Raw genomic sequence first — 19,549 nt, 5'->3', positions numbered from 1 at the left:
CACATGTTTCTATGTAGACTGAGGTGTAGCTGTAGACCCAGCATGCACAATGAAACCAAAGCATCAATATGGAATCCAGTTGTCGTTAACTGTATTATTTACACCTGTGCTCTTCCATGACAATATGTATGTACATTGCAGCATGGTTGGTTAGCTTTAGTATTATCGTACAGTATTATGAGACTGTTATTTCCTAAAATATTCCTGTTTGGAAGCATCCATGTACAACCAAGATGCTTTATTGTTATATATAGTATCTGTTATATATGACTTTAGCAAGTGTTGCTGCCACTGTGAGTCCCCCCCAGCACAAATACTGACAAAACAATCCACTCACAGACAATGTCCTTTAATGTGTCAACTGCTCATACACATTTTCAACATAAATGTACAACTCTCTATTGTGTGACCAGACATTCTTAAGTCCAACAACAACATTCAACAAACAACACCCAATGGGCTGGCATGGCTTCTGTTTTTTTTTTTTGTGTGTGTGTGTGTGTGTGTGTGTGTGTGTGGCAGTTATCTGAGGCTCAGCATGCGACTGCATTTAAAGGGAGAGTGTGATTAGTCAACAAGCACCACCTATGCTAATCAACACACCTGGCACTTAGAAGCCACCTCCATACCTCTCTCTCCTGCAAATGAATGGCAACCACACCCAACCACACAATTATATTTTAAAAAAATATTTTAAAACTGTATGTTTCATTCTGATGGGGAGCTTTACTAAAATGCATATTGCTGTCCTCTTTGCTAAAACAAGCATGAAGAAAATTATGATGCTGTGCTGAAGAGATAATCTTGACAAGCTATCCGAGAAGTAACGCATAAGTCCTTTGTGTAACATAACCTATAAACTCACAAAATGTTATGCTGACTCTTGGCCTCAATACTTAGCTGGGCACGCTAACATTTACAGGTTACGTTAGCAGAAATAAATGCACTTTTTCATCCATTCCTTACAAATTTGCTTATGTGTTTTGGGTTTTTACAATAGCTGTTCTTCGCTGCTGTTATACTGAAAAGTGTAACATCTCTATCATTTTCTTCAGCTTCTTTTATAGCTTTCTTCTCGACCCTTAAAACACATCCTACTATTTATAGACACAGTCACACCTGGGTACAAACGGCTCCCTAAAGTAGCCCTGAGGGAGTGATGGAGACCAAAGAGAATCAGGAGAAACAGAGGTTATATGGCAAAGGTGACCACATTTAGTGCCCTAAATGGAAGACTGAGAGGAAGGGGCTGTGTGTTTGATTAAGGGCTTATTGGTGTAGCATCAGCGGGCAGTTTGGTCAAAATTACCTCTTGGCTATTTACCCCCTCTTGCTGTGTAATGGTGGACCTTTTCAACCTGGAATAAATGACAAAGTGGCCCCTGTGCCACTTCTAGTGGTGGGGATAAATGAGAAAACAGCCCTCCTGTGGGTGGGTGGGGGGGTGGGGGGGTCATTTCTGTAGAGATGTCTATGTTCACAGTAAAATACCTGAGCAACAAAAATGGCTAAACATCTTCTTCTTCACCCTCTATTCAGTTAGCAAACCACAAAACTCTCCGTTCAGCTGACTAAACCATTGTTTCATGATGGAAATGTCTGACAAAATCAACATAAATACAAGTTAATGACAACAGGTGTGCTGTATGACTGGCTGCATTGACTGTGATCACCTTTTTTGCCTTTTAATGTAGTTGAGTTCACTGTTTTAGTTTACATATTTTGCCCTTTCTGTTGTCAGACAACTGAACAAATATGAAATAGTTACTTAATCACGCCTACATGCTGCGCTGCAATGATACAATCATTATGTACGTCATCTGACAAAGTAAACATGCATCCAGGTCAATGACAACAGCTCAGCTGTGTATTCAGCTGTATTGGCTTTTAAAATGAACAATCACAGAGAAGGTTAAAGTCAACTAAAGGTTGTCTCCTTAACTTTACTGGCACACAGCCCTGACCCTCACTGGGCTGATTTATGTCATCATTTTTGAGAAGTTCTATTTACCTTGTACACACTGAGGCGTAGTGCACACGTACACGGATATTTATTAAGAATAGGGTTTGCCTCCTCCAGTCTTAAAAAAAAAAAATCTCTGTCCACATTAAAACACAAAACACACTGTCAAGCGCTGTCAAGAATGCCAAATCAAAAGGTAGCAATATAACTATACAGCCATGTTGGCCAATCAGATGCCTGAAAAAAGGTACCACTAGTTCTAGTAGGCGAACAATGACGTTACAAGCCAAAAAATCCCTATCTACACAACAACACTGAAAACTGAGTTTCTGACAGTCTTCACCCTTACTAGAGTTTTGCAAAATGTCCATCGTTAGTGACCCAAAGCAGAGTTTACAGTGAACAAAAGGTTAAAACGCATAGAAGAAGAAGCTATGTTTCAAAAAAATACCTGTGTATGTGGGGACAGTGCCTGAGATAGCAAGTTCTGACTGCAGACTTCTAAAAGAGCAAGAACATGCAAATAGAGAGGGAGAATGGTGGTCATTTAAATTCAGCTTCAACACCAAATACAGGTAAAATATCATCAAATTTTGTGAGATGTCTCAGAGTTAATGTGTGCAATGTTCTGACATTGTTACATGAGATTAACATAGGAAGTAGTTTGATGGGAAAGCGACTGAGAACCCCAAAGTAGTATAGTTAGCAGCCAATGTGCACAGCTTCCATGCCAAAATGATACATTTCATTCAGTCCTGTTACAGTAACCTGAAGACTTACTGTAACTAGTTTTCTTTACAGATGTGTATCTCTTTCTCTGTTTTTGATCTTGGAGCACTTACTATGCACACCTGGCAGTGCATGAGTCAGCACCCTCTGGTAGAAACCACTTACTGTGACACACACTGACGCATAAACTTCAGTTGCAGACTCCCACACTGAGGTGAGGCCTTTCAGTAACGATTACTTTGGGAAAACATTCTTCGAAGTTACTACAGTGGATTATTTATGTGGAAAGGCGAGGTTAATTTGTTCCAGCTGACATACAGTAACTTGTACTTGTCTTGACCTGACTCTGAACAGAAACTACTGCAGGTAAGTAAATACCTGAAAGGGCAGCCTCTCACCCTGGGAAATGTCACTGCTCAGGCATTATATGGGGTCTTACAAAGATGTTAAACCTTTAAAAGGGTTGGCTCACCTAAAATACATCGAACCATATTTTCTCACCCAGCCATGGCAACTACGCGGATATTTTTGAGTTGTGTCTCCACCGAAATACATTTGGGGTAAATGCAATTTTGTGCTGACATTTAAAAATGAACAGGGACATCTCTTTCAAGAACACTGTTTGATCCAAAGACCTCACTATCAGTGGTTTTCAGTGGAACTACTTTCCATTAAACAAATAGTCCTCATAAAAACTTAAAGTACAATGAAGGATGTGCATCAACCAAAGTAACAGGGATGTCGTTTGAGTAAAGAGACATGGTGGTTGAGTTCTCTAAAGGTTCTTTTTCCTATTCTGTGAGAACTACTGTGTCCACTTCATGTTCATCAGCCTCTCACTTCCCTGCTGTTACACATTAAAGTCTATGATGAACTGTTGCTCATTTTGCTCTCTCCTTGGAAACTGACAAACACACCAAGTCCGTGGTGGAATGAAGTACATCACTGTACATGTACTGTACTTACATTTTGAAGCATGTCTACTTTAGTTGTGTTTTATACTACTTTATAAATCTGCGTGATTTACATAACAAAAGGCAAATATTCTACTTTTTATTTACACTCACACAGAAAGACTGGCATTGACACAATTGTGCTTTATTGCTGTACAGGTACAGTACTTATAAAACATTGGGAACATAATAATTATGAAATATCACATACAATCTTTTTCTTTCCACAAACACATATGTATGCAGGTTAAAACATACTGTATGTCATGTACAAAAGAAAGATTACAATAAAAAAACAACACTATGAAAGGCAGTGAGATACCTCTGTTTAGGTGCTAAAATATTGTGTCTCTCTGGACAACTATACATGGACTGGGGACAATAGAATGGCCATTCTGCACTGGCTGTAGCACCAGAGAGCTGATCTCAGAGCAGAGGATTCCTGACTAACAAAGATGACTGGCAGTAATCTGGCTGCCAGAGTTTGGTATGCTCATGACAGAGGGAGCTAGGTCATAAGGGATTGCATACTATGGAGCTGATATGTGAAGGTGGATGTGGATAGATGACGAGTGTCTAGATGAGACACAGGGGACAGTGCAATGATTCACAGTGCAGTGGGAAGCAGTTCTTCACATTAAAAAAATCTTTTCAGCATGAGCACGTTATAGGGGGCCAGGTCCAACAAGTGGTCATGCGACGTAAAAAGCAATGATACCAAACATATCATCTCATTTTCGTGATGTCAGTAAACATGTTTATACACAAAACCATAATGCACATGACTAACCAGAACCCTGATCATAATGAAGGACAATACAGAGGCTATGAATTCTCTTTCTCTGTCATTGGCAAAGTTGACTAACTTGATCTTGGTTCATGTCTGTTTTGTTTGACCACAGGTGGAGTTAAATCCTTGGGTGGATCGCACCATGATGAAAATATCTGACGTACAGTAGTTCTGCAATGCACTACTACTCATGCAACCCCAATCACAGCAAACAAGGTGTGAATTATGTAGCAAATCAATACCTTATTGTCATTAACTTGCTTTAAAAAATGAACTGCATACATAACTTTTGAAGACAATAATTACATTAAGCAGTCAGGTACACTCTTTAGATACAGGCGCATGTTCCAGTAATAAGATACACAGGTTTATTGATGTGCACAGGCAGTGAAATAAAAATTTGCATTTATACATTCAGCCAGTCAGTCGAAAATGCAGCTCAGCTGATTTGCCATCTCTGTTGTGAATATCAGTGGTCTCCTCTTAATTCCTCTTGAATATTTGTGCACCTTCACGCATCGACAGCAGCTGAGATCGATCCTGTGATGGTGCTGCTAATTCGTAAGACTGAATCAATCAGACACATTGTGGGTGATCAGTGGGAATGAGAAATCAATTACAGCTATTGATACTTTGTGGCTCTAACAATTCAGACCGATCTTCAAAGATCAAACACCTTGTCGAGACACACCCAGCCCATTACAGAAGTCAACACGACACCACATAAACACTGTGCAATAAAACATCCATATACAATGAAGACATCTGCCTTGCATTAAAAGGAATATAACAATAGGATCAAGAGGGGGAAAACAAATAATATTAAATAGAGTATAAAGAATTTCATAGCCATAGACAATCATTCTGAAAAAAAGATATTCACATTTTAAAATAAACCTCTTCTCTTTACCTTAGTCATTGCATCTAACCCAAGACATTCTTAAATCTCAGTTTAACCATCACAGACAGTATTATCTCATCTTTCCTTGTCTTTCAGTTCAATCTCTGTGCTTTTCTGCCATAGTAAAAGCTACAACATACGCCACTTGTCACAATTTACATAGCGGTTACCATGGAAACACCCGTAGAGCCGGTTTGATCCATTAGGAAGTTGGCGGTGGGGGTCAAAGACCAAGTTAGGAAGGGGGACAGTTTGTGGGGGTCAAATGTGGAAAGGAGATGAAGACGGGATACGGCAGGTAGTGGGCGTCTGTGAGGACTCGCCCTCAGTGGAGGAATCTGTACAATAATCGAGTTCATCTGTGCGCGAGTCCCTGAGCTCTGCACAGTCTCCTGAACAACACCGAACACATAAAACTGTTCAGATGTTGATGAGACACAATGAGAGTTAAGTTGCTACTTTTTCAAGTGTAGACTGTTGTTTTTTATTTGTCCCCTCTTTTCAACATGTTCTGTTAATCTATTTAGAGACGGTCATCACTGAACCACAGTAACAGCTTTGATTTGGTCATTTATGTCAGTCTGTACATATTGGAGTATATGGGGATGACAGTATACATCAGTTTTTATTACTATACTTGTTAGTTTAGACATATATTTCACAAGTTGTGTCACTTTGGCACAGAGTTTCATGTTCACAACATGAACTATATACCTCACGGCTAAAGCTTTGTTATTTTAGCTTTACCTTTATCCCTTTAACCAAAGCAGGTTTTTTTTTGTTGGATCCCCTTCATATAGTAAAGGTGAGTACAGTAGTTTGCATTTTGGCCAGAGGGTTTTGTTCCTCAAAGGCTGGTGGTAACAATGGAGAAGAGAGAAGTGCACCTTGGGATATTACTGAGGTTACCCTGAACCCTGGTTGCACATGTTGCCAGGGCTGCAGTTGCACTTACAGCCCAAACGTGAGAGGCTAAGTGACAGCTGTGTACCTGAAAAAGGTCCCATGTCTAAGCCAGTACTCTGATGCTAAAAACTGGAGGTGTCCGAAGGCGTCGCTTGACTTGTAAACTTTAGAGAGGTCTGTGACTCAGGGGGGGAGGGGCTGCACACACAAGTGCTCACAGGAATACCACAGGACAGCATGTCAAGTATAATCAGCACCATGTTTTGGGGTGGAGCTCCTTTGTGTGCAGCAGTGCATCATGATAGGCTAGGATATAGACAAACTAAGAGGGCCATTTAATATCCAACTACCACGATAACACTATGTCTTTGCTCTTTAATCCATCGATGGACATCATAAATTTTATCTCAGAAGACCTGAGGTAAATAATATTGCCATCTGCATTATTTTTCTGGCTGTTTGTTAGTAAAATATTTGATCATAACCCCCAGCTTCCCACGAACCTCTACTGTTTCTGTTTTCCATTCATTTTTCATGGATAACACTCGTCAACGTCACATAGTGCTGCGCTTCTATCATATAGGTTGGGGCATCATCCTCCACAGTCAAGGTCAAAGGTGGAGGAGCAGGACCATCAGCCCAGGGACTCGGCTCATGCTTTGGGGCTTGGAGCTTCAGCCTAGTCCCTGGGTGTTGAGGTTACTTGGTCCACAAAAAAAACAAAACAAAAAAAAAAAACGTAAAGAGCATGTGCCAGTGTGGTTGAAGAGAAAGAGAGAGAGGAACTTCATAGCCAATACATGTGACTGCATCACACAGCCTCTGTCACGGAGAGGCCTTCCTGTTGGTCCAGAGCAGCGTGGGGGGCAGGGGTGGGGACTGAGATGGACGGTGCTTCCAGTCCCCCCGCCCCTCACACTGCACTCGCCGCCACCGCAGAAGCTCCCCCAGGGCGGTGCTCTCATCCCCGGTGGACAGACGTAACCTCTGGAACACCTGGAGGAGAGATGGAGGAAGAGAGGACAGGAAAGAGCATGAGCATGTTTATACCCGAACCATGCACTGAATATCGACCCCCCCCCCCCCCCTCGCGGCGGACAGACAAGCACATGACAGAAAGCAGAAATGACCAAGCTGTGATCGGAGATAGCAGTGAGAGAAGATGAGTGACAAGCAAAAAAAAAAAAATCATTCTTATCTCCTTGTCACTGCAAAATCACCCTAAAAACAGATGAAAGACATTTAAAATATCATCTTCTAATCTTGTCTCCATTAGAGAGTACCACCTACAGAGCACGATGTCTGATCCATCATCTTGAAGGAGTCAGTGTGATCAGTGGGCTGATTTTCTCCTCTTAAAGTGGGACAGTTTTTCTCATGAATCATTCTAATGAACAACACAGAGATGAATCCGGGGCGGCCGCACAGCCATTTCATGAGACCGTTGATACAGCAGGAAGCAGTGGGGGGAATCCCTCCTTTGACTGACAGCTTTAACAGCAACTCATTTCCATATTCTGTCTCTGGAGCCCACATGCTGTACATCACCTCCAAGAAGATCTTTTGAATTACAGTGGGGAGGACCTCAAAGTGGCTCTTCTACTTTCTCACAGACACTCAGAGCTAAACACAAAAGTGAACACCCACACACACCCACACACACACACATGCACAACAGTCTCTTTTGAGCAAATCATCAATCATCTGCCAGTCAATATCCAGGTAAATCAATCAGAAAGGAATTCCAATCTCCCTCAGTCAGTAACACCAGCAGCAGGATCGAGCGCTGATGATCCAGATCGGATTAGGAACTGGAGGTTATAATAGTGGCAGTTGATGGCCTGTTAAAGGGCAAAAAAAACTGTTCCTTCATGCTCAGAGATGAGATTTAAAGGATAAGTGCATTTTTCCCACTGTCAAGAAAACACCAAAAGGAAAAATTTGTAACTCTGTCTCTCAGTGCCTTCTGACTTTCCTACCCTGTCCACAGACCTAAAGCTTGAAATATGGCTCACAAATATTGTGTAGAGTTGAACCTTTTCAAAAGGTTCAACTGAATTCTGATGAATTGAATTGAACCTTTTCAAAAGGTTCAACTGCTGATTAATACACAGTTGGTGCGTAGTATGAATTTGCGGCAGTAGGACAATTTATTTGAGAGTGACTCAAAATAAACTACAGCGCCCATGTTGATCATAAGGAAGGACGATGTCATCCAGTGTAATAGTGTAGCTCGTTGATCGGTTTTAAAATACTTTTTCAACAACAATGAGCTCTATCAGGCTTTGACTACACAATGTTTGTTAGCTGAATTATTTCATTCTTGGTTTTGGTCATTTCATAAGATTTGTTGACAGGAAGAAAAATACAGAAAATATAATGCCAGCCTTATCCTGTAAAATTTACATACACACTGATTAAACTTTACTTTTATTCTATAATTCAATGTTTACATAATTTGTTTCCTGTAACAGTTGCTCCCCTAACCCCCGCTCTGTTTTTTGACTGCTGGACTTACAGCAGTGAGCTAAATCAAGTCAGCAGTATATATAATGCAACAGGCATACAGTACATTTAGTGATGCATTCCATACACACATTGCAATATAGCGCACGCACACTCACACACACCAATAAATGCATAATCCAGCCATTCTAAACTTTGACGTACATGCACATATTTAGCACACAGCTCTGCATGTTCATATGTACACACTCTCTCTCACACACACACACACACACACACACACACACACACACACACTCATATTGACTGCCTGCACAAGCACAATACTCAACGACCTAATCCATAATTTACACCTCCCTGCCAGGCTATTCTCTGCACTGGCGCCAGCCAGGAACACCAGCTACTGGAACAGTAGACAAGTAGGAACACTGCGTCCTTCTGCAATGTGTGACTTGCACACTACACATGAAAAGACACACACACACACACACACACTGAGCAAGGATGTCCCTATACTTTTGATCATTAAGCAAACTTCATAATTGTATTATATTTTTCAAACAGTTTGGGCTGCGTTGATAGACAGCCAAGAGCTCTGTCATTCATTTGAATGGGACCACTCAGTTGACAGTGCGGGAGTGCCAAAGCAGAGGAGTCTGGTAAAAAAGCTGAACCTGGCTCAACTTTTGATTCAATGCAATGCAATGTCATTCAGCAAGGTATCGTGTTTTCCACTTACATATGTGCAAGTGCACTTTCCTGGCAGGTTATCTACAGTGTCCGACTAACTCAAACTAGACTGGATTTCATTTTTGTCTCACTGGTATATCAAACAACACTCCCTCACCAATGTAGCCTCTGCATGTTATTAACGTATAGGGCTGTTATACCTGTTCCATTACTTTTTTTAATCAGCTAAAACAATCAGTCACTAAATAGCTTGTATTTCTAAAACCGATTTGCCAATGTTGTTGAATTGGAGGAGAGAGTGCAATGGCGAGAAAAAGAGGAACTGCAGAGAGGGAGAGCTGTAGGAGGTCACTGATGAACTATTTGTCAGCTCTTTCCTGGAAATTTGACTGGATAGGTTGGTGACACAGGGACTTCAGAGAAACTGGCGTGGTATCTTCACTCACACGTATGCTTTAACCCTGGCAAACACAGGGGATTCATGCAGAGAAACTAAGGCTCTCAGTCGGTCCACCTCATCCTTTAAGTGTTGTTATTCTGAGTAGCAAACAAAACAGTCTACACTGCTGTTGACTACTGACTACAGAAACCAAAACAAGTCAGTCTATTCATTCCTAACTGAGTTATCCACCCCCTTCTGCTTCCTTCATCCTTTCCTTTTTATTTATCCCATTAGATCTGCTAATCCTGCATAAACACAGCCTGGAATGCAGCTAATTGAAAGGTATTCTGGGTCATAGAGTTGTTTTCATCTCTTGAATGAATTTAGGATAATGAACCTGCTCCAGAAAACACACCAAATTAACAATTAATTACAAATTAAAGAAAGAAACCAAGATAAAAGTCTGTCTTTCCATGTTCAGTTGTAACAGTGAACATACATAGACACATCAGGATGAAGATCTGGAGTGACTACTAAGGCTGTACAACCCTCGGTTAGGACCAGTGACAACAGTGATGCGAAATAAAAGGGAGAAAGGTTTACAAAGGGGTTCATGGGATGGATTCAGCAACATAAAATCCAAGCAGATGAATAAGCAACAATAAAAACTGCAGCTGTCTTTAGCTGAACAGACTTAATCCAAGTGTTTGTATGCATGATCCCTTGCGTGAGCATTAGCATATGCTAATCCAAAAAGGAATATCTATTGTCCATCACAATATGCACTTACTTAATAATCATCAACACCAATCACTTCTCTTTGATTTCGTGTATTATTTTCTACAACATGTGCAGCCTTGAAAACTTCCATGTAAGATGCTCACTGCCACACCGTCGCTTGAAATGAAAAAAAAAAAAAAAAAAAAAACACTTTATGAAAGAACTCCCTCTAATCCTGTCAAATTATTATTAAATAATTTCAAACTTTACACTTAAGCGCTTTCACATCTGAAACGAACCATCCACACGATATATACCTGATATGTCTGGTATTCTTTTCTCAAAGAACCTCCAGCACTACAAAGAGCTCAACTGACTCCACAGATTTTCTGAATTGAGCATCTCATAAAGAATCTTACTGAAAAAACAAACTATTCTAATGGCCTCAAATGAGACAGCAAGACTACAATGTCTTCAGTTCTGACAGTGATTGTGTGCAGATACGCTGATGCAGAAAGTCATGCTGAACCCAAGAGCTGCAGTTTCCCTCCAGAAATAATGGATAAAAAAACAGGGGTGGGCAGTAGTGCCACTGATTCTAGGATCAGATTTTTTGCCCCTGACTCTGACATAACAGGAGACAGGGCAGATTGCTCATCTGATTCCAGACCAGTGACTAAAGGATGAGCACAGTAAACAAGGGGAGCAGGTGAAGCTGAGATGATGTCCTGCAGAAGCAGTGGTTTTCAAGTTTTTTTTTCCCAAGGACCAATTTCTTTATTTGAATCTTCGCATATAAATGACTGTAAATTTGATCAGAATATATATATTTTTTTTTTCTGTCATGAATACACAAACACTTACTACTATAGAAATCTATTGTCCACTGCCATGAATTCTTTAAAGCCACCTTTCAAGTCTACAGGAGTTTTCTTTCACACTCCAAAAACAGACTTTAGGTGGAATATTACTTTGAGCTTAGACAAAACTGAAATGATGAATGAAGGTCAATAGGTCTCTACTGTCATGATCTCACACTGGGTCTATGAAAAACACTGCCATTAGGGTGGAGAGTCGCGAGGCATGACATACACTCACCACATCCCTACATGTGAACAGGGCCTCCAGTGAGCCCCCCTGCCCCCCCCCTCGCTGTTTTAGAGGGCAGCCCCCGCACCAAATGGAGAAAAGTTGAGATGTCCCCTCTGGAAGATAAAGAGTAACAGCCAAGCTCATCAGAATCAGGGGGCGGGAGAGAAAGAGAGAGTCATTTGGGTACAAGAGAACAGCCCAGTAGTTCACATAATTTGAAAAAAACCTTCACCTTCAAGTTAAATTGACTATTAAATTAGCAACTGGAATGTGCGTCATTCTTTTTTAAATGTTGTAAGAACATGTACTGGCACGTCACTATTATATCTCACACACATAAACAAGCTGCAAAAAGAAGAACTCGGTGAGCTCGCCCCAGCTGTGGAAGCAGGGGCACAACATTTAGTCAACCTAGGGATTGTGAAGCGGGTACACAGTGTGCCTTCACATCTTTAGTGGCAGTGTCTTATGATTCATCTGTTCTGAGCAGCTCCCAAAGTGGGACACTACGTACCTTGCTCCTTTTTGTGCTTCGTGCACTACTGACTGTGACACTCAATCACTGACTGCTGTAGTCTGTGATGAATCCAAAATCAAGTTTCCATGTGGTGAAACTTTCTTTTGCACATTAGGATGAAACAGCTGCATACTGGGATAAACATGCAGATGCAGTTACACATCAACTATTGAGGATAGCATTTACAGAGTGAATGAATAGAGCCAAAAGAGAGTGTTCTCAGATTGTTCTGGCTCTTTAGTTATAATATGTAGTTAAATCTTTCTATTAATCAGAGAATCTGACTTTGTTTTTTGTGGATAAAAGACGAATTCTACTCAGTCTCTGTTTTTGCCTGAGGTGAAGGTACAGCACATAACAACTGCCATAAGAGCTTTCTCCCCGTTGCGACTGCCTCTCCCTGTGGACATCTTGTATGCTGCATCGACCATGTTAGTGTGATCAAGCTAATGAAGCCCTATATCTTTATACCTTTAAATGATTAAGGCTTTCTGACATATATGTTTGTGGTTCGTGGTTGTGTCTCATTTTGTTCTTCTGGCTCTCCTGTTCAAGATGCTTTCCACTTTTATCAATCCCATTTAATGAGGCTGTGTATGTCTACGTATGTGCATGTATGCATTCCTGTATGAGAGTGTGTGTGTAAGCTTGCGTGCATGCATGCAGGACATTAAATTCAATCCTGTAACCGTATACCTGTCTACAGAGCCAGAGAAAGCTTGCATGTCATGAGTGATATGTGTTTTTCAAAGGGGGCCACTTCCCGGTCCACTCAAAATGTCAACAAAACCAAAACAAAATACAGGCCTGCTATGATTGTGCTGTAATCGTGTGTTTGTGTGTTAGTGTGGGTGTATGTGTGCAAGCGTGTGTATGTACATGCCACTCCCATTTTAAATAATAAAGAGAAGCTCATGTGTGTTACACAAGGTGTTAGAAAGTGAGGTCAGAACAAAAGGAAATGGTGCCTGTTGCCATTAGTTTAATGCATCGGACACTTATTCTGCATATTCAATTGAAATGATAAGTGTGATAAAATAACACACACATAATGTCACTGTGTTCTCGAGTGTCTGTTTGCGCTCTTAAGTGACTGTCTTCGTCTTTACCTGAGTATGATGGCTGTCCATGTGTCTGTGTAGAGAGGTGGAACTGGAGGAGTTTGACTTGCTGTGACTGTCTTCTTCCATCGACCCTGAACACACAATATCGAAAGCACGTTATGAAACACAGACATCTGACTGGAGGTCCTCCCACACACAGACAGGTAGAGACTGAAGGACACCTCACTTTTCAAGCTCTGGCACATGGCAGGAAACAACCTTCTCTCTCATGCAGAGGGAAATGTACAGGAAAGACACTAGTCGACCGTCCCCGAGTGTTTAAGGAATATTGTAATCACTCTTTGGCTGCAGCTGATTTATCAACTTTGTTTATTGTGGCATTTCCCATTTTGCAAAAACAAGGTTGCGTCTTCACACTTTTTTATTACAGACTATGGCAAACTTTATATGAGCTGGGTGTTACACCTTTAATTTAAAATGTATTCAACCTGGACATGATATTCTCTGTGTAAATGTATATGTGTGCATTCTTGTAATGTCTTTTTTTTTTTTATTTCTCTGCTTTAATATTGAACCGATGTTTCTTTGCCTGTATTATCTTCTTCACCCTCATCTCCTCCTTGACAACATAGCAAGTCATCACTATAAAAAACTATGTAAATTTTAAATCTGAATGCAAATGTACGAAAACATGGGCTGTTACCGTTGGAGATCTGGTTGCCGTTCTCTACGGGGCCGGGGCTTGGGGAGTGGGGAGAGTGGTTGTTGGCGTTCTTGTCCTGTAGCTGCAGAGATGGTGAGGTGGGAGCAGAGCCACATTCTTCCCTCCCTGGCAGATTGATATTAGAATTGAATCCTGGGAGGAATATAGCCAGAGGAAAACACTCTACATGTCAGTACATGTCATATACAGTAGACACCAGACATTAGATTCCATCATGCAACAGAGGGCTTGTGGGGCACAGTGAACTCCTGGCTTTGAAGTGACTGCTGGTTACCATGTAGACTTAATGGACTGTGTTTCAGTCACTATTTTATACTAGTTCCATTGTCTGACAACAGAAACAGAAAAACATGTAAATGAGAATGGCTTTATATGGAATTGGGCTGTGTTTAACTACTGTATATGTGAGGACAGAGAGTGGGACAGAAGCAAACACATAAAGGGCTGAAACTGGCTGACCCCAGGCAGAATGCAAATAGCCTACGATGCAGTCCAGCCATATACTAGATTTTGACTTAGTCTTGTTCCACTTAGTGTCACCCCTGCTTGTCCATCTATCCCAGCCTTTTAAAAAGTATTCATTCAGCTCCGTCTGGTGGGAAGGTGACTCCACATGACCTGCCTCTGCCCCTGTCGCTGCTCCCCAGGCCTCACATGCACTCACACACTGAATGAGTAAGAGACTGTGGGTACATATGCGTGTGGGAGTGTGAATGGGAATTCGTCAGCTGCTGTCCCACACTGAGAATGCGTGCCTTCTGGTCCACCCATGGTCACAAGATGCCTAAATATAAACCTAGCAAACTCTACTATAGGTCCAGTGGGGTAGGTGTGTGTTTGTGCGGGACAAAAGGCCAGGTAGGGAGAGAGACACAGAGAGAGTCCATGTGAGGGTTGCATGCCTGTGAAAGAATGAGTCACAGTGAGTATTCAGGTTTGTACAATGAAGACCATAATGAGAGAGAATTGGACCTTTATCCAATTTTGTAAATTTTGTGTGTTGCTGCTGAGGCATGAGATGTCTCATGACAGTGATTTCCTGAAGCCTGCCAAGACCACCTGCCCTCTTCCCCTGGCATTCCTGTGGTTTTCTCATTCCCTGTGGATGAGAAAGGGGAGGAGGAGGAGGGAGAGACAGCTGCTCTTCACAGAGATGTCTGGGATAGCAACTGTAACCCCTGGCCACTCCCACAGCGTCAGGTATCACACTCAGTCATTTAACAGCCGAGGGGGAACGGAAGTAGGCCATCCTGTTAAGCCCATCGGCATCCCTCTGCACTCTGATCTAAGCGAACCGCCTTGCTTTGACCACTCAAAATACCCCAGTGCCAGGTTCCCCTGTCACATACACAGTTTCCATGACGCCAGCGCTTTCCCATGCGCAGTTCCAGGTGCCGACGAGGAGTCGAGTGCAAGATGTCATGTGAGGCATATGTGTCAGCAAGTGCACTTGCTCTCATACCATCTCTTATAAGGAGTTCAGCTACCTGCCCCCTCTTGGTGCAATTATAGAAGTATGACACAATTCTGTCTTACAAAAATCACACAACTCCACAACAACAACAACCCTCTGGAAAGACGACTGATTATCGACAACAGCAGCTTGTACTTTCACTTGTTTTTCTAACTAGTCTCCTGGATAATTGTCCAGGATGGCCTGTTTGTGCTGCTGGTCAGTCACACTCCCTTCAACAGAACATGAGTGAGCTGTTGAATATTTAATGCACACCCTCATCATGCTACTGCTCATGTATTATTAACCAAACCACAACTAATACACTTCGAGGAAACAGAGGCTCAGTCAAAAGCACAGTGGGACAACAAAGTCATGCCTTCTCTGATGAGCATATGCTTTCTCAGTATGTGGTATCAATGGGAAATTTACTTTCATAAAAACAACGCAAAGTAATCCCTTATGGGTTTGAAACCTCTGATTTGAGGACCCGCCCATTTCATTCACTAGGTGAGACAAATATGTTTGTCCTCCTTTTGCAAAGGTCAACCTTTGCATCAGTGTCAGAGACTGTGTGTGCTCTGCATGTAGTGCACTGAGCTGAAACACAGCTAGATCATACTTAAAGTGCAGTGAGATGCTAAGTGTGCTACCCGAGCTAGCTCATTAGCCAACATGTTACAGGGCAGCTGCAACAGCCAAAGGGCACTGCACTGGAGACTTTAACAAATGGGCTGCCTCAAGTGGGCCAAGGAGTGTGGCTGAATTAATGTAAGATGTTTCCAGTGTAGAGAGGGGGGATTTAAGAGGAAGGCTTTTAGTTGCTGGTGCATCTCACTTCCCTACCACTCAAACACAGGGCATGTTTGTCACAGATCCACGCACAAAAACAAGAGGTTATTACTTACAGACAGTACAGCCCTACACTACTCTTGTTGTACAGAAGGTAATCACCCAGTACCCAATACATCATCTGGCACAGACCAGGCTCAGACTTTGATCATGGAGTCATCACAGTAGATAGAACACATAATGGACACATGGACTCCTGCACAAATGTGAACACGCACACACGCACGCACGAATGCACGCCCGCACACGGGCACACAAGGCCTTCAGTGACCGCAAAACCACGACCAAACCACCACTCACACCCACACACACAGCACACACACAACACACACACACACACACACCACCACACAACACACACACACACACACACACACAACACACACAAAGCACACACATACAAACCCCAAACATCCACCTGAGATAAATGAGACATCGTTTACAAAATGAAAAAAAAGGCTTAGTCTCCACCCCTTCTGAACATACCAACCCACCATTAGGTTAACATATTGGTGACTTGTCTTGGTCTCACTCAGGTTACAGCAACTGTAAGTAGATTAACCCATGACTGCAGATGCAATTGAAAACAATGGATGGAGGAAAAAGGGAGGAGAAACAGTTCCTTTAGACTCTGGAAGTGTTCAACACTGTTTATGTGCTGTAATCTTTTCTCTGTTTGTGTTTTAGATGCATGTAACTGCGAGTGAGTGTGTGCGTGTGTGTATGTGCATTAGTGACAGACCTCCATCTCTCGTCTTCCGGCCAGACGTGGACTTCCTCAGCAGGCTGCGTCCAGAGCTGAACAGAGTGTTGAGTTCATCCAAGGGGCTGGTCAGTGGTCTGCCATTGGCTGGGTTGAATAGCAGGGGAGAGGAGGAGCATGAGTGCGCTCTGCGAGGCTCAGGACGAGACATCTTCACTGGGGAGTAGGGAGGTGGCTTCCCCAGTGGTTCCCCACCTCCCCTTTGTGAGGATGTTTTGGGGGAGTCCGAGCTGCCGGTGACAGATGCTGCCCGTGTCAGAGCCAGGAAGCTGGCCTCGGGCGGGAAGGGGAAGTGTGAAGGAGGTCTGTAGGGAGGAGGGGGGGCACTGGGGGGAGGAGGTGGCGGTGGAGGGGTGAGTGGAGGTGTAGACTTCTTCTCTGGCATGAGGACAGTGAGGCTAGGGGAGGAGTCAGCCCTCTGGCGGGCATACTGTGGAGACAAGGGGCTGTCGGGGCCAGTAGCATAGTTCAGGTTTGTCTCAAACACTGGCAGCTTCTTTACCTCTAGAGGAGTGAGGGGTGACTCATCTGAAGCAGGAGAGCAGGTGACGGGTGAAGGGGGAAACACCAGGAGAGGTGGACGGTGGGGGAGCAAGTTGGGGAAGGGAGCAGGGATGTCACAGCTGCCATCTTTGCCATGCTGAGCCTTGGGAACTCCGCTGCTGGACAAGCTCTGCGAGTGCGCGATGTCTAAGCCAGCGGCCACCCCTGCTGCCGTTCGTTTGGTCTCCCCACTCTGAGGAGGAGATGTCCCTAATCCCACCAAGCCCAAGCCTAAAGCCTCCAGTTTTGCTGCCTTGGTAACTACAGTAGGAGGAGGTCCACCATCATCATGAGGGAAATACTTCATCTCCTCATAGACGGCTTCTGAGTCAGCCTGTTCTGGGCTGTCAGGGGGCTCCTGGAGGCTCCGAGTCCGCGGCTGAGAGCCCAACATCTCTATGTACACATCCTCTTCATCATGACCCTGGTACAGACTCAGTGCTACCCCTTGTGGGGCATCAATGGAGGCTGCTCTCTGCATTAAACCACCAAAACCTCCAAATCCCCCAGCACGGGACAGCAAGGCCAGCTTTACATCAGCGGGGCGCAGCTGGTGGAGGTGGGGTGCTACAGCGTTGATCTCCTCATACGAGCCCGTCAGTTTAGTGTTGGGACTGCGCTTAGGTTTGGGGGGTGGCACCTTCCTCATGGTTGTGTAGTCATCACTGTGGGGGCGGGGCTTTGACAAGGCTGAGGAAATTACAAATAAAGCAATTTAATACAGAGAGAAAGCATTAGGCAACAGCGCTGAAGCACAACAAACCACCATCTGTTATGTGTTCTTAAGACCAGTGGAGGTGATATACCTGCAGGGTCTGTGGGGGACAGCTGGGATTTAGGGGGGCTTCCAGCTGGCGAACCATAGCCCTCTGGAGTGGGGCTTTCTTTGGCTGCCATCGTCAACCCGGCACTAACTGCTTCATAAGATGCACTCAGACGGGTGTTGGGGTCCCTCTTTGGTTTTGGGGGAGGTTGCTTCCGAGGTGATGAAAGACCTCCCCCGCCTGCCCCGTCCTCACTGGTGTGAGCTACCTGCTGCAGGGCTGGCTTGATGGGTGGACTGGCAGAGGAATGGACCATGCTCTCCATGGCGAGGGGGATGGGTACTGAGCTGGACCGAAAGTGGCGAAAAACTCGACTTCCCCCATTGACAGGGCCCTCGTGGACTTTCCCACTTTTCTCCACACCCCTACAAATGGGTATGAAGAATAACAGAATTCATCTTTAAATCAAACATCTCGATTTTGTTGTGTTTGATCATTTGTATTATCTCCATCTACATCGCTTGATTCATGGTTTCCACAAAAGAAGCACAGAAGCTTTAGCCACAGACACAACAACTTCCCATACAATTAGTTTTTCTGATTAAGTCAACTATATCATTTACATCATCAAACTTAATACATCCCTGCTTTAAGTGTCATTCCACAAACATGAGCTAAGGAGGCCAATTAAAGGATAAAGACCAAATACATTATGCTTTAAATTTAATCTCTTTGCAGTAATTTGATCCCATCCAGTTTGATATTTCCTTCACTAATCTGGGTGTGCCATCTGTTGGTTCAGTGATTGAAGGGGGGAGGGGGGTATGTGTGCAAGCAATGGGGGAAGGCACTTTAAAAACCTGCTGAGAAATTAGGTGAGTTTGGATGAATGTGTGCATGTGAGTGCATTTGTATGTAAGTGTGCAGAAGTGTGTATGTGCCAATTAATCCCCTCTACAATACGGCAACTCTGACTCCTCTCCCAGTCTGCCTATTGACACCCCTCCTCCTGTTGGAAGCCTCCCTGCACTCCTGTCTCCTGTCCCAGCAGCAGATGTTACATGTACAAGGACACATAGAGGATACAGAAATCATGTGTGTATGCTTCTTTTCATATTTAAGGTTGTATATCGCTTTATCCTAATGTTAATACTCAATCTAATTATCAAAATATATTAAAAAAAATACTTAAATGACCCCTTTTCCACTGTACTGAGTTACATTTAACTTTATTTCAGGCCATTTGAAGCTTTAATTTGTTTTAACATGATGCTTTC

General features: G+C 43.1%; 1 protein-coding gene across 1 annotated transcript in view; it reads right to left on the bottom strand.

The window, feature by feature from the left end:
* Positions 1-3,781: 3,781 nt before the first annotated feature.
* Positions 3,782-19,549, bottom strand: part of myo16 (myosin XVI) — a 77,278-nt gene continuing 61,510 nt past the window's right edge. Inside the window, exons 31-36 of the mRNA XM_022740925.1 lie at positions 18,315-18,697; positions 17,672-18,198; positions 16,938-17,611; positions 13,877-14,025; positions 13,219-13,304; positions 3,782-7,238 (exon numbers count right to left, since the gene is read on the bottom strand). Of these exons, the coding sequence (XP_022596646.1) occupies positions 7,068-7,238; positions 13,219-13,304; positions 13,877-14,025; positions 16,938-17,611; positions 17,672-18,198; positions 18,315-18,697 (1,990 nt within the window). The 3' untranslated portion in view covers positions 3,782-7,067. The remainder of the gene's footprint in view (positions 7,239-13,218; positions 13,305-13,876; positions 14,026-16,937; positions 17,612-17,671; positions 18,199-18,314; positions 18,698-19,549) is intronic.

The sequence above is a fragment of the Seriola dumerili genome, unplaced genomic scaffold (genome assembly GCF_002260705.1).
Source record: "Seriola dumerili isolate Sdu_G_001 unplaced genomic scaffold, Sdu_1.0 BDQW01000052.1, whole genome shotgun sequence".
In the NCBI taxonomy this organism is placed as follows: Eukaryota; Metazoa; Chordata; class Actinopteri; order Carangiformes; family Carangidae; genus Seriola; species Seriola dumerili.
This window is presented reverse-complemented; position numbering and strand designations above follow the sequence as displayed.